The 15,769-nt window shown below is 38.7% G+C and overlaps 1 protein-coding gene across 4 annotated transcripts in view; it reads left to right on the top strand.

The window, feature by feature from the left end:
- The window catches only part of nt5c2b (5'-nucleotidase, cytosolic IIb), a 44,475-nt gene extending 30,672 nt beyond the window's left edge, over positions 1-13,803 (top strand). For all 4 annotated transcript variants that reach the window (XM_057843315.1, XM_057843316.1, XM_057843318.1 and 1 more), the window contains 10 exons: positions 1,442-1,495; positions 1,606-1,689; positions 2,161-2,202; positions 2,400-2,507; positions 6,438-6,504; positions 7,605-7,775; positions 7,877-7,928; positions 8,143-8,203; positions 8,571-8,747; positions 11,915-13,803. In XM_057843315.1, coding sequence (XP_057699298.1) covers positions 1,442-1,495; positions 1,606-1,689; positions 2,161-2,202; positions 2,400-2,507; positions 6,438-6,504; positions 7,605-7,775; positions 7,877-7,928; positions 8,143-8,203; positions 8,571-8,747; positions 11,915-12,151 — 1,053 coding nt within the window. In that variant the 3' untranslated portion in view covers positions 12,152-13,803. The remainder of the gene's footprint in view (positions 1-1,441; positions 1,496-1,605; positions 1,690-2,160; positions 2,203-2,399; positions 2,508-6,437; positions 6,505-7,604; positions 7,776-7,876; positions 7,929-8,142; positions 8,204-8,570; positions 8,748-11,914) is intronic.
- Positions 13,804-15,769: the final 1,966 nt, after the last annotated feature.

The following is a 15,769-nucleotide window of genomic DNA, read 5'->3' as shown; positions in this document are numbered from 1 at the left end:
TCCCTTTTTTTTGCCACAACCGTCTCTTCACTGTCTGAGTCAGACTTATTCCCTCCGTCGGCCTCATTTGAAAGAGTGCTGGCGGGTTTTTGGGAAAGAAAGTAATCACTTATTTACTTTTTCGGCATTGTTTGCAAGTGCTGAAGTGCTGTCAACTTTTCCTGCTACCCCAACCATAACCAGTGTTGTTAATCTTACTGAAAAAAAGTAATTAATTATAGTTACAAAATTACTTCTCCCAAAAAGTAATTGCGTTAGTAACTCAATTACCTGAATGTAAGAGTAATTAGTTACTTGGCAAAGTAATTGGTGATGATTACTTTTTTTTTTTCCTCAAAAAAAAAAAAAAAAAAAAAAAAAAACATTGGCCACACTATGTGAAGTTTTTTGTGAAGGTTTTTGGTACAATTGGCCTGAGCCCAATTCTTTACCCTAATTTACCCTTTACCCTGAATCAACTGTTAAAAGTTGTTAAAATTGCTCCCATTATTGCATTAGTTCCCTTCTCTCTACTTTCGACATATGAAAATTTTAAAACTGTTTCATCATTTAAAGATAGATTCAAGTCAAGATTTTGCCGATTTAGAAGTATTTTAGATAAAAAGTTACTTAGGTTCGCTAGAAAGCTTCTCTACAACAGAGCCGTCCTAAAAAGTCTACTGCTTTAAGATGACGGCTGTCTACTAACTCATTTAGTGCCATGTCTGTCATTTGCATCTAGTTATATCTATGTACAGTACATGAGATATCTACCATGTCTACCATATCTACCATAACATGCGGGCGTAGTTTGTACTAGCTATCGGCTACAACATGTATTATTGGAGCTACCTAGCGTCGCGTTTGCTCGGCGTCACAACTTTCTTGCCTCCTCCCTACTCCTGCTCTGTCGTCTCGGTGAGTCCGTCTCCCTCAGACTTTTCGACCAATATAGTAACGCATAGTAACGCATGCCTTTCCGTCCTCAGTAACGGTAACGGCGTTGCCAAGATGAGAAAAATAATTAATTAGATTACCCACTACTGAAAAAAATAACGCCGTTAGTAACGCCGTTATATTGTAACGCCGTTATTAACAACACTGACCATAACTGCTTCACACGTCGCCCCCTCAACCTTCTTTTTCTTCTGTTATATTTTCCCGTGGCAAACCAGCTTGTTACATTACCAGCAGCTAGTGGATTTAACCGTGAAGGAGTTTGTCAACAACTAAAACAAACAAACAAACAAACAAAACCTGCAGTTAGTCGTCACGCATTTGCGAGTAGATTAAACAAATGCTCGTCCTGACTCTAATTTTAGTCGCAAAATCCGACCATTTGGTCGCAGTCTGGAGCCCTGTGGTCACTGTCAGACAACTGTATAAATGCGCCGGCATTGATGATTGTAATAAGTCTGGTACAGTGAAGCTTTGTAAAGGTAATAAATATTTTGTTTTTCAGGGAACATTAAAGGAGAAAACTGTGGAAAACCTCGAGAAGTATGTTGTGAAAGATGTAAGTTGTTTGTTTTCATGAAGGCCGCTCTTCTCAAATATACTTGAATTTGTGGGAATGCCTTTTTGTAAAGAGGTTTACCCTTCTATATTTTTCTGCATTCCCAACAGGGAAAGTTGCCTCTCCTGCTCAGCCGGATGAATGAAGTTGCCAAAGTGTTTTTGGCTACCAACAGTGATTACAAGTACACTGATGTAAGGAAGGCCATTAATATTCAGGCCATCAGCCACACCAGTTTCTTCCTTGCTGCAAGACAACAATATATTCCACAGTCATAATTGGCTTAATTTACTGCTGGAAAATTATTGTAACTTCATACTGTAATGGTAAAAATAGGCCTACGGGTAATTAGTTTTACTAATCAACTTGCATTTGTGGCCAATAGCCACGGATAGAATGAAGACACTCAGTATATTTTTTTAAAGTCACATCCAATGAAACCGGACAATTTAAATGGGGAAATATGAGTTTCATTCTATACTGTATATCACCAACTAAGCAGTTAATTGATTGCAGTAAAAAAAATAAAACAAAAAATAACATTAAAATAATCAGTCTTTTTATGTTTCGACTATTGATCTCATGCATTTCTATTTAGAAACAAATCTGTTGACATGGTTTTTAAAATCCTTCAAATCATTTTGACTGATATTTTTTGTTCACAGAAAATCATGACCTACCTGTTTGACTTCCCGCATGGTCCAAAGGTAAATTTCTCGGCCTATGTGCCGTCAGTCTAAAGCTGATGCATAGAAGATACAAACGAAAGCAGAAACACCGTTTATAAAGAGAAATTTTCTACTTTTCTGTTCTGAAATCAGATGAACATTTATTTGACTGTGTTAGTCAATTAAGATGATTAACTTTTTATGTTGTGTTTTTGTCATGTTTATGTCCACATCAGCCTGGTACTTCACACAGACCATGGCAGTCTTACTTTGACCTCATCTTAGTGGATGCCAGAAAGCCGCTGTTCTTCGGTGAAGGGACGGTCCTTCGACAAGTGGACACGGTAAGAGATAAGGAGCTCCCAGCTTTATTTCTATGGCATGTCACCTAGCCCTAACGTGACTGAACTACAAACTATAGGATTCACATAACGCTTGACAGTGAACAATGCAAACAGGACTAGGGATGTCCCCGATTCGATCATGTCATCAGAATTTGGGCCAATCGCACCATTTTTCAGAGGATCGGAATCGGGTGATAAGGATTGGGTTTTAAATGAAAAATGATTTTTAAGGGCTAAAATGTAAGAAAATAATCCAGAAATGCAATGGCATTTCCAAAATAAACTAAAATATATTCATTTTATGTTCCGCAACACTCCCAGAAAAAGCTGAAGAGGAAGTACTGTAAACAGTACTTTACTGTAACATGTTTAGAACTTTTGTTCGACTTTAAAAAAAAAAAAAAATCTGGACTTGGTATCGGTAAAATCAGATGACTCGGGCAAAATGCAAAATATGCAATTGGGACATCCCTAAACAGGACTATCAGTGCATAGACTTCATAATGTATTGACGGGGCGCGGGGCCGATTCGTAGGGGGCCTATCTCCGTCAAAGCTGACCGAGTGGAAACACCGACAAAGAGCTTTTTCCATTAAAAACTTGAGGCTATTCAGTAAGGAAATTAGTGACCGCCATATGTAAACAAAGAGCTTTTTCTGTTGAAAATGCTTGTGATGCTTAAATCCCTGAATTCTTTATAGATATGGACGTAAAACAGTCTCAATTCTTGGTTAAAAGCAAAAAAAATGTGCAGATAGCATTTATTTTACCTAAATATTGCAAACTATGAGGCTTGTCAGTAAGAAAATGAGTGGCCGCCATTTGTAAACGAGCTTTTTCCATTGAAAATTCCTGTGAATAAATGCTTAAATCCCTGAATTCTTCATAGACATGAACGTAAAAGAATCTCAATTCTTGGTTAAAAGCAAAAAAAAAAAAAAAGGGGGGGGGGGCAGTAAGCATTTATTTTACATAAATATTCCAAACTATGCTGCTAGTCAGTAAGCAAATTAGCGGCTGCCATGTCACAAAGAGCTTTTTCCGTTGAAAATTCTTGTGAATAAATGCTTAAATCACTGTTTTACGTCCATATCTATAAATAATACAATCTCGATTCTTGGTTAGAAGCAAAAACAAATTTGCAGTTAGCATTTATTTTACGTAAATATTGCAAACTATGATGCCAGTCTGTAATCAAATTAGCAGCCACCATATGTAAACAAAGAGCTTTTTCCGTTATATTCTTGTGAATAAATGCTTAAATCTCTGAATTCTTTATAGATATGGACGTAAATCAGTCTCAATTCTTGGTTGAAAGCAAAAAACCTGTCAGTTAGCAGTTATTTTACGTAAATATTGCGAAGTATAATGCCAATGCTGTAGCTGCTAATTTCTTCCATTGATTTTTTTCACAATGTTTCAAAATGCATGCATGGTACAAAAAATATAATTATCTTGCATCCTCGAACAAATCACTCCTGAGACAATCCTTCCTGTTTGTATGCAGTACAGTACAGCTTTCGCACTTTTTCACCCTAAATCCGGCATAAGATCGCTGCATGTGACCAACTACTAATATATAAAACAGCAGAGTTTGGGACGGCCCCCTTCGGGAAGGCGGGAAGCAGTGAATGGGTAATGTGTCACATCAATACATTATGAAGTCTATGATCGGTTCTTATTTTTCCCATGCTTCCCGTTACCATTAACGTAACGCTAACGTGAATGTTATACTAATGCTACAAGTTACATTTAGTGTGTGATGATCACTCAGCACAGACCTCTAAAGACTAAAGCAACATTGCATATTTTCTCTGGCCAAGAAAACAAATTTTTTCGTGTGTGCATGGAGACTGGAGATGACACACTGGTGAGTCGGGAAAGCGGGGGAGGGTGCACTTAAATTTTTAAAATGACAATAATGACATATTCAATAGTATTTAGGTTTCATTCATTTTTAATTAATATTCTGTCCGAACAAGCTTAACAGAGAATCCACACCGTGCCATCACACATCAAGCAGATTAATATGTAACTTTTTCTTCGCAGTAACAAAAACAGCTGACTGTGGCTCCAGTAGGTAGGCTACATATGGAACAATGAAATTAACAGTTCACCTGCTGTGGCCTGAGCGCAGTCTCACACCTTCCTCCTGGTGCGCATGGACTTGAATTGCGTGCCCGCTTGTGCATAATCAAATGTCTCAAGTAGACATGTGCCGCTTACCGGTTTCACGGTTTACCGTGGTGTGAAAACGTTGCGGTTTCAAAACCACTAAAATTTTCCGTCATACCTTAGTACGGTATTCGCTATTTTTCATGTGCCAAAATGCAGCCGAAGTGGCTTGGTGTGGCACCGCTCACCCCTTCCCGTTTGTTGCCGTGAGTGTCACTAAACAGCCAGCAAACCCAAAAACAAATCCTCCAAACACAAGGCGTACTTTTCTTCAATTTATTGAGCTCTCAAATCGTGGTGAAATATACAAATAAATACATTTAAAACGCTGTACAATTGTATTTTTCCACGTGTGATTAGGTTCAACAGGATAGCAGTAGCTCCATTAAAAAGTTCGCCAAAAACAAAACACACATTTTCCTTTCAAATTCAATATACAAACTAACTAAAACTTACAAAGACGAATGTTAGCCTAGGCTAAACTGGGAGAGCAGCTTCTTTTATGTCTCACAGCCGCTGAGTGAGAGAAAAGCTTGAAGGCAGGGGGGAAAGAAAAATAATCGCGTCAAAGATCGCTAATTGAGAGAGGAGGTCTCACGCCTCACTTTTTTTTTTTTTTTTTAAGATGAAACCTTTCCTCAACAATATTTACATTTTAACTAATTTATAAAACTAACTTATACATTTTTAACTAACTTATTAACTTATTAATTCTTTGTTCTTTTTAACACAAAGGCATGGCATCATGTAGACTAGAGTTGACACAGTGGCTGAAAATGTCGAAACTTCACTTGAGCTTCCCCCCTCAAAAAAAAGTCATACAGTATATATTTTTAATTTTATTTAGAAGTGTTTTTACTTTTTATAGCAATTATTTTGTTCTTACTCTAATATTGAGCAACTTGAGCTGTGGCTGTGGGTATAGTCTAGGTTCTATTTATTTTAATTTTATATAATATTTGTTATTTTTTGTTAGTTTATTTATTTTCACATTATATTCATGTTCCAATTTGCAAATGAAAATCCTGTTCAATGGATTTTTTTTTTTTTTTTTTTTTTAAACCCACACATCTCAAAATTTTGGAGCTATAATTGCAATACCGTGAAACCGCGGTATTTTTGCTCACGGTTATCGTACCGTGAAAATCTCATACCGGCACATGCCTAGTCTCAAGTGGGATTGCTGCAGAGGCTGTCCTTCATCCTCCACTGTATCAGTCCCTCTTTTTTCACCTCTTTTATCAACACCATCGTCGTTTTGGGGCTTTTTGAAGAAACTTCGCACACTCAGTTGCCTCATGTTTCCGAGTAAGGCCAACGACGTCATGCATCAAGAGAGACGCCACCCTGTGGTCTGGGGTGTGAATTGCAACCAGTCAAAATGACAGATGGACTTCATTTTTTTCCATCACCGTTTTAAAAAAACGGTCAACGACGGAAAATATTCGGTTAACGCGACCCCTGCATATTGTGAACACGTGACTAATACTATTGCGTATTTTTGTCTCGTCCTCCTCTCATCAGACGAAAACTGGCATTCATTATGATTTATTCTCCCAAAACACATTTTTAGCCCGTTATTGTTTCGTCATCGTCATGAAAAAAGTGTTCACTGACGAAATATTTTCGTTGACGAAAGCAACACTGATCAAAAGTGTTTTCTGAAAACATTAATGGCAAAAAAAAACAGTGAGGGAGTAAATGTGAGTGGCTTCACCTTTTCAAATCTTCATTATTTCATGTATTTCACCACAGACCACAGGTCGACTCAAGATTGGCACCTACACAGGACCCCTGCAGCATGGAATCGTCTACTCCGGAGGTAAGGCATTTGATGTTTGCGATTAGAGCTGTCCCGACTAGTCGACATAGTCGACGTCATCGATGACGTAAATCCGTCGACGAGCACAACATCCCGTCGACGGTTAATGAAGGGTTAAAAAAATTTATGCGCGGAAAGTTCAGAATGTCAGATGCTCTGTATGCAAGCGGGGAAAGCGGCACAAAGCCAAAAAAGCGCACCAGAGTGTCCAAAACATTGACTTATTTCAAAGAAACAAAGGAGCGTACACTCTTCCGTCCTGTCTCTTCAATGCCAAGCTTGACTGCACGTAGGCCGTGAATAAACACCTCAAGCGCCGTAACCCAGTTTGTAATTTTTTTTTTCTTTCATTTTTTGTACACCAGAGGGTGTTGTCGCCTTACTAAATAATAATGTTTCATTGACAATGGGCCTATAAGTGCTATTAGTATTGTTCTTAATGCTAACTGAAAGGTTTATTTCATGTTATGGTTTATTTTATGGTTTAGAAAATTATATAAGGTTAAAAGGTCATAAGTATATACAGTATATACAGTGATTGCACTTAAGGGAGAGATTGTTAATGATAAGGTAATAAATTAAGGTAAAGGCAATTCATATAGGCAATTCATTGATATATAAATAAGGTTTAAAAGGAAAAAGGTGAAAAGTTTTCATTAATTTCTAATTGTGTTGTTTTATTTGTGTGCACCGTAGCTTTTACAGTGTGATTACATCAAGGATGGAATAAAAGTTGTAAACCATCAGTTTAAGAGACCATCTTTTCAATCGGGATGCTACACTAGTTAATTCTATCAGCATTTGAACTCATTGTTTATTTGTGATTTATTATTGTTATTTACGTGTTTATTTGTACTTTAATAAATAATTTAAGTGTTCCAATATGTTTTTTGTGAATTGATAAGCGTCAACAAAAATTTCATTGCTAAATTAGAAAACAAAAAACAAAAAAAGAATTTTTTAAAAATTATTAGATTAGTCGACTAATCGTAAAAATAGTCGGCTGACTAATCGGGAGAAAATTAGTCGTTTGGGACAGCCCTATTTGCGATCACCGAATAGGTGCTTTCAGTGTGATGTCATGACACTTTTCACCTCAGGCTCCTCAGACATTGTGTGCGACTTGCTCGGGGCCAAAGGCAAGGATATTGTGTACATTGGAGACCATATTTTTGGAGACATACTCAAGTCCAAGAAACGCCAAGGGTGGAGGACGTTCCTAGTTATTCCTGAACTCGCCCAAGAGCTGCACGTGTGGACCGACAAGAGTTGTGAGGCTCCTATATTATGAATGTTTCTTCTCACATTGCCGCACGGTCATTGTGACGATCATGTAGCCAAACAGTTGCTGATAAAAGTTTTTGTTTTACAGCTTTGTTTGAGGAACTGCAAGGTCTGGACATTTTCTTGGCAGAACTATACAAGTAAGAATTTGAACTGGTACAACTGATTCCCTCGCTCTCCTTTGTTAGAGTGTGTATTGTTAGCTTCTCAGGGTCAAAAGTGTAAAGTCTAATGGAGCGAACTGAAACCCAGCATTGCTAATGTTATATTTTCAACCAGGCACCAGGCTCTTTAGCAAACTGATATACCCCCACCCACCGCCGACCTTAATCATCTCTTGTCATTCTCCCACAGGCATCTGGACAGCAGCAGCAACGAAAGGCCTGATATCAGCACTATTCAGAGAAGAGTCAAGGTACAGCTTTAATCACCTCAGTTTTAATGACGACACAAAAGCACAGGCATGTCCTCGTGATGTCGAACGTACAGTATGTTTGTTGAGCTTGATTTACCTTTGTTCTGGTGGCACCCCACCCCCAGTTTGTCTAACAGATTAGCCTAAGTGAGCAGATACTGGAGTCTCGCTATTAATGAATAACCACACAGACCCTGACATGGACGCCATACATGAGGTCCTTGGTTTATCACCGAGTTCCTTTCGCTCGACAACACAATTATGTTGGAATCTGGATTTTCTTTTGTCTTGCAGCAGTCAACCTTGAGGTATAAAATCTCTTCCATCCGGCTCTACTTTCACAAAGAGCTTTTCTTGTCAATTTCAGAAAGTCACCCATGACATGGACATGTGCTACGGCATGATGGGCAGCCTTTTCCGCAGCGGCTCCAGGCAGACTCTGTTTGCCTCCCAAGTGATGCGATACGCAGATCTCTACGCAGCTTCCTTCATCAACCTGCTCTATTATCCGTTCAGCTACCTCTTCAGAGCTGCACATGTACTTGTGAGTACGAAAAGGCGACAACAAAGATGTCAGAATGAGGCACAGAGTAGGAAAATGTTCACCAGATAACTTGAATAGCTATGTTTGGGATCAGCCTGAACGGTATTGGGAAAAATTGACATTGCAATATACATTGCCAAGGCACGAGTGGTGCAACAATTAATGGATTAATCGACAACTAACCGATTCACAAATTAATCGACAACTATTTTGATAACCAATTAATCGTTTAGGACCGGGGTGAGAAACCCACGGCTGTTTAGCACTGCCCTAGTGGCTACCTGGTAATTTTCCCAAAATGTTTAAAAATGGAAAAATATGGGGGAGGCAAATATATTTCATGTTTTAATATGGTTTCTGTAGGAGAACAAACATTATTCTAATTCATTAATATTGTAATGAAGTTAAATTAGAGGCGGCATAGTACAACAGAATAGTATTGCAACGATTAATCTATTAAAACGAGTAATTCAATTAGAAAAAAGGTTCAAATCAAATTTTGCTGCTTCGAGTATTTGTTTAATCAGAGTGGCATTCTATTGGTATGTTTTGAAAGTGTTTGCATTCAGTTTATTGATTTCGGTGGATACACTGCCCTCTAGTGGCAACAGTGAATATTAGAGGCGTGCGAAATTTCCGATTCTTAGATTATTCGCGATTCGGCCATGGAAGATTCGAGAACGATGCACAAACATTCAAATTCCGATTATTGAATTATACCAGGTAAAGTGGAAATAAAACACAGTCAGTCACAGTCAGCGCCCTTACCGTCAGGACGCAGTGAGGAATGGACCGAGAGTAAATATCAAGTTCAACTCATGCTGCTAGATAAAAAAGAAAAAGAAAAAAAACCTGACTGCGGCCGTCAGCCGCTACAAACAGCGCCCAGTTGCTAGTTGCTACAAACATACGGCAACATACTGCTATGGTAGATATCACATATATGTAGAACTAGATGTGAAATGACAGACGACGCCCGTGTTAGATCATATACCAAGAACTAGATGCGAAATGACAGACTTTCCCGCGCTAGCAAACAGGCGCCATCTTAAAGCAGTAGACTTCTCTAGAAGGCTCTGTTGTGGCGAACCGAATTACTTTTTATCAAAAAAAAAAAAAAAAAAAAAGCAAATCGGCAAAATTTTGACTTGAATCTATCTTTAAATGATGAAACAGTTTTAAAACTTTCACGTCGAAGGGAAATTATGGAATAACGGGAGCAATTTTAACAACTTAAACGGTTGATTCACATTAAATTAGTTGAATCTAGTTTAAAGCTGCCGATACAGAATGTGGACTTGAGTATATTATTTACTGTTTTTAACGGTTAACTTGATACTGAAATAGTAGTTTCTTTAGCCTGAGAGGATTTTTGAACAATTTTGGAACTAGTGTACAAAAAAATTAAAAGCGGGGGGGTTGCGGTGCATCAATGATCGATTTATAATCAAATCGGAGCCTCTGAATCGTAATCGAATCGTTAGGTGCCCAAAGATTTCCACCTCTAGTGAATATGAAATAACTCATTTAACATGGCGAAATCCAGCTGTACCCTGTTAAGACCAACATAAGGTAAGTTTTTGTTTGGGCTAATATGTTTTTTTTTAATGCATTTGATATTTAGTTTATAGCTTGGGGTGGCGTGGCTCAGTGGTAGAATAGGTTGGGGTGGCGTGGTTCAGTGGTAGAGTAGTTATCCCCCAACCCAGAGGTTGTGGATTCGAATCTCCACCCTGATAAACTTGTCTAAGTATCCTTGAACAAGATACTGAACCCCACGTTGCTCTAGGTTCTGCGCCACCAGTAGGTGGATGGCGATGTAGTGTAAAGCGCTTTGCGGGCCTTGCAAGGTGGAAAAGGGCTATACAAGTATAACACTTACTTTTACCAGGTATATTTAGCCTTTTTTTGTGGGAATATGTGTTTGAATAATTTGTCAAGAGCATAGAAAAAAAAGGTGTGACAGGAAGAAAAAAAAAATCACCGCTTTCACTCAAAAAAACTTTCAAATTTTCTTCTTACCTAAAAAAACGCGTTTCAATTGAATTACTATTGTTTTTTTTTCACACGCGTTTCAATGGAATTTCTGTCTATTTTTAAGTTCTAGTTAAGTTTTCAGTTAACGGTAAGTCTGAATTGCAGGTCCTGATAGGATTTTGAGTTTCTGCAGTGTTCAAAATAAACGTATGATTCCTGCTGTATTGGAGCACATTAGGCACTAGTGCCTAATGTTTTATGTGTTTATGTGTTTTATGTGTTTTATCCATCAATGATTACCGAGCTAAAATTGAAAGTTAGCTTTATTATGTTTTTATTTTACACCCTCATCACTCTACAGCGCTTTTTACAGATTAAAGAAAGCCTGTATGAAAGACAAGTTAGCCACGCGTCGACAGTAGTCATAATTAATGGAAACCTAGCCCTCCACAAAGCTAACGTCACATTAGCAAGGTACAGTAACGCTAATCTTATTTATTAGCGCTACGTTAACTTAATTTTACCTTGTCCCAAGTATCGCTCCTCCGCTCTCGGAGTAAACGGGGTGCCTTCGGTGGAGCGGGGGCTAGGCAGGCGGGTGGCGCCTGGCCCGGGTTTTGGGGGTGGTCATCGGTCGCAGGGTCTAGCTCGGGGTGCGGAAGCGTCAGCAGGGCCGCTGGGGCTGGGCAGGGGTAGTGTAATGCAAGCACTGTCTTACAGTGAATACATGAAAAGGAGTTCGCCTTGGTCTCCAGCTTGAATTGCTCCCACACTTTTGACATTTTTAGCTTTTCGTCGGTTTCTTTGTCGTTACCTCTATATTAATGCGTGGTTAAAATCAAATATACCCGCTGCCTCTCTCTGTACGCACGTGACCTCAGCGTGTTGTGCCACAATAAAAGTAGTCCGGGCAAAAAGTGCTTAGAGCTGGCAAAATGAAACTTTTCCTTGAGACGGAGAAAATTCCTCTATCAGTTTTTTAAAATCGAGTTACTCGATTTATTCGAATAATCGTTTCAGCTCTAATAAATAGTGAATGATTTTAAAATGGACCAATTCAGTGGTATTCCTACAGCACAGATGAATGAATTACACAATTATTTATTCAGATATTTTATATATCTAATTATTTATTTGCTATTTATAGATGATGAATTCCCCTGCTCGTCTTTGTTGATTTTCGTCCTCAGATGCCCCACGAGTCGACGGTGGAGCACACGCACGTGGACATTGCCGCAGAGTCGCCGATGGCCACACGCAACCGCAACCACTGTAGCGACTGCAAAGAACTGGAATGCAAACGCAACCAGTTGACCCGCTCATTCAGTGAGATCAAGCCTCCCAACCTGTTCCCTCAGACACCGCAGGAGATCACCCACTGCCACGATGAAGATGATGATGAGGAGGAGGAAGAAGAAGAGGAGTAAAAATGGAAAAACTCCTTTTAGCCATGTAGAGGATACTAGTTTGAGGCTAAATGGAAAATCATTCGCTGTATGTGTGTGAGTGAGAGACAAAACTGAGTATATACTGTATGGGTGTGTCAATACACGACATTTAGAATAAAAGTGTGACAGAACAGCAGACAAATTGGATCACGGGACCGTCAGGCGGATTCACGCATGATGGCTCCTTAAAAACAAAACATTTGTATTTTTTTTCCAATCGATTTGATTTGAATTTTCGGTCCTTGTCAGTAGATTGAAGACACTCCTCTCCACTGAGGTTTAGTGACCTTTTCAGGCCATACTGTAAGCTGGCTTGAACCATGATATGGTATACACAAAACAATGACGTGAATGTTACGTGTCAAGTGTCAATCACTTGAACCGTAATGACTTTATTTTTCTTCTAAGCAAAATGGGAACAGTGTGCTTTATGTTGGTTTGGTTTTTTGTTGTTGTTGACATTTTTGCCATCTGGTTTCTGCGGCTCACGCAGATTTGACCTTACTAAACTGAAAAAAGGCCTAATAGTTTCTCTGTCAAATGGTTACCAAGCAACAATGAGGACACTACTGTATTACATGCGGATAGTCGCCATGAAAACAGTGGAGTGCCGCTTCTGTAAATAGCTGTCCAGTGTAAAACGACTGAAGAAGCACAGGAGCAGTATTTTTTCATAGGAAAATAAAACATAAATGTTACATTTATTTTTTTGACAGTTCGGTGAAGTGTGAAGTTTGTCACTCTGTCACTTAAGTATCCATATGCAAAGGGCATGCAAAGCGTTCTGGGATTTCTAAAGCTGACGGTAGTGATGCAGAGCCCAAATTTTAAATTGAAGTACTGGAAAAGTTGAACTTGTTTTCCTTCTTTTTGTTGACTTTACAGCTGCTTGCCTCTTTTGTTCCAGACACGCAATGTTTGCCAATACAGCGTAACTGTTAAAAGCTATCTCATTTCCATCTTTTTTTTATTTATTACAATAGGTGGGGTTTGTTTTCTTTTTACAAATGGAAGATTTGTATTTTCTAATCTGTCTTTAACATTACACGGAAGTACAGTATTTGTAAAAGCAAAGGGTGGCAGTTGTGTAACTTCAACATATGCTCGTGAAAAAGTAAGAGCTCGCTCATTTTTAAAGTGTATGTTGACTGTAAGCATTTTAAGAATGTGTTCACTGTGGTTTACACAACAAAATTGTTAACCCATGCTGGAACTGAAGAAAAAAAGAAAATATGAAGAATACATTAAAATCTAACTAAATGTTATCAACAAATTTGGGGTTATTATTTTTCTAAACTAGTGTTTTAAAGGGTCTCTGTTTACATAATTGTAAATGGAATGTTGTATTACTGCCTCTTGTTCATTGTTAACCACAACATACGCGGGCTATTGGTAATTAGTTGACTCAAGCCAATTGTTGAATTGAGATGTTGTTATTCTTCTGTCACATTGCCCTGAATGCATCCTTGTTTGCAGTGTGTCTTCAGTGGTAACATTTTCTAAACCATGGTTGTCTTTCATTTTCTATGCATAACATGTTATGTTCATCTTTCCTTTATAACCAGATGTACCTGGAGTTTGTACACTGAAGGAAATGACTTACAAATGTACAATAAAGATAGTTTTTCATAGTTTTGTATTTTTTTTTCTTAAGCTCAAAGGTCATTAAAATGGCCACTTAATTTGCTAGATCTTTACAATCTAATGGCATCACTGCTTTGCTCACAGATCGATTTTTTAGACTGCCCAGAGGGAGGGCTCAAGTGCTCACTCGCTTTCTTTTTCTTGGTGAGGACACTAGCCTAAGGGGCCGTTTACGTGGTGACTCTCCGAGAAGATGAAAAATTTCATGTTTGCATCTGTATGGTTCAGTCTCCATTCGACCAATGTTGCAATTCCCTATCTAAATGATGTAGTATTCATGCCAGGCCCTAGTGGGCTGTGCAAATTTACAAGGCGACAGCGAATGTGGGCCGTTGGGGTCCCGAGGAGTGCCGTGTCGGTTGAGGGGTTGCGGCGGTGGATAATGGGATGGGTCGTGGGTGATGACGTGTCCCCTCATCCCTTCCTGAAGGCCAGGTAATGGGAGTGCAGGAGGATGGCAGTGGCCCCCTTGCTGGAGCGACGGGAAGAGGGATGGGCTGCACTGGCTCACCCCCCCAGTTAGCTGGTGAGGGGCCTTGGCCCTGGGGCGGCCCCCACTTCTCTGCAGGATTATCACAAGTCTGATGGGATTCACGCATGACTGGGTGCAATTAGACACAGTCAAGTAGAGAGAATGTCAGTGCCAGGATTAGCGATTAGACAGCATAGAATAGGATGTCAACATATCCACACACACAAGTGTTTCACATATTACTGGGTTCTACACCTCATATTGCTGATTTCTGCACGCTCCACCCCACCTAATCACATCTCTTTTTGGCTCACCCCGCACTGTCCTCTTTCTCCTGGGCCCCACACATGGTGTCCACGGGAATTAAACTTAGCTAACGATGGCACTACTATATTCAGAGTGTAGGCGTTGAATGTATTTCTTGTTGCTGTTTGTTGTTTTCTGTCTCTCTCCTTTCCCCATAAACCCTTCCACCTCGCTGCTTTCTCCTAATAAACGAAACACAATAAATAATCACAATGGGAGTATATGATACATTAAAACTGTTCAGACCAATAGGACACTCAGATAGATTCCCAGATAAGAAGCTGAACATGACAGGTTAAAATAAATAAATGAATAAATTTGGTAGGTATATTCTAGGGACATATGCGCATTCATACACAGAGTCAGATTTTATTGTTTGTCTCAGGGCTGATAAATGTCAAATGTCATCTTTCCTGTAGGTTCTAAATTAACCAGTAGAGGGCATGTAAGCTCTTTGACTGTACTTATCATGTCTCGAGTGTTGAGACATTTATGGCGCAAGCTCCATGGTCGTAGTTCATTTGAACTTGTTTAAACAACAGAAATATCTGACGCAACTAATGGACACTTACCTCAAAGTAGTATATATATAAATATATATATATTAGGGCTGTCAAACGATTAAAATTTTTAATCGAGTTAATTACAGCTTAAAAATTAATTAATCGTAATTAATCACAATTAATCGCAATTCAAACCATCTATAAAATATGCCATATTTTTCTGTAAATTACATATATATATTCTGTAAAATAAATTGTTGGAATGGAAAGATAAAACACAAGATGGATATATACATTCAACATACGGTTATAAGGACTGTAGTGGGCATTTCACTCTACTGTCATTTAAATCTGTCTATGCTGTCCTCACTCCGAAGCGTCTACTTTTTCCAAAGCTAGACAGCTAGTGAACGACGCCTTAATAATCAGACTTCTTCCTTTTTCATCTGATTTATTGATAAAATGGCCTCAAACCATTGTCCTCTTTAGACCGTCGTAAAACTACAAAATAAAAGTACACAAGCATTGCATTAGCAACAACGTTAGCTTAGCACGCTATACAGGTTCACTAAACATAATCAAAAAGCGTCTCATACAAAAAATATAACATTTCGCTTACTAACATAATATGTACATTCTTTACAACAACCACACTTACGGACAAATCTTGTC

The sequence above is a fragment of the Corythoichthys intestinalis genome, chromosome 8 (genome assembly GCF_030265065.1).
Source record: "Corythoichthys intestinalis isolate RoL2023-P3 chromosome 8, ASM3026506v1, whole genome shotgun sequence".
Classification (NCBI taxonomy): domain Eukaryota; kingdom Metazoa; phylum Chordata; class Actinopteri; order Syngnathiformes; family Syngnathidae; genus Corythoichthys; species Corythoichthys intestinalis.
The sequence above is the reverse complement of the archived record's forward strand: the minus strand, read 5'-3'. Positions and strand labels throughout refer to the sequence as shown.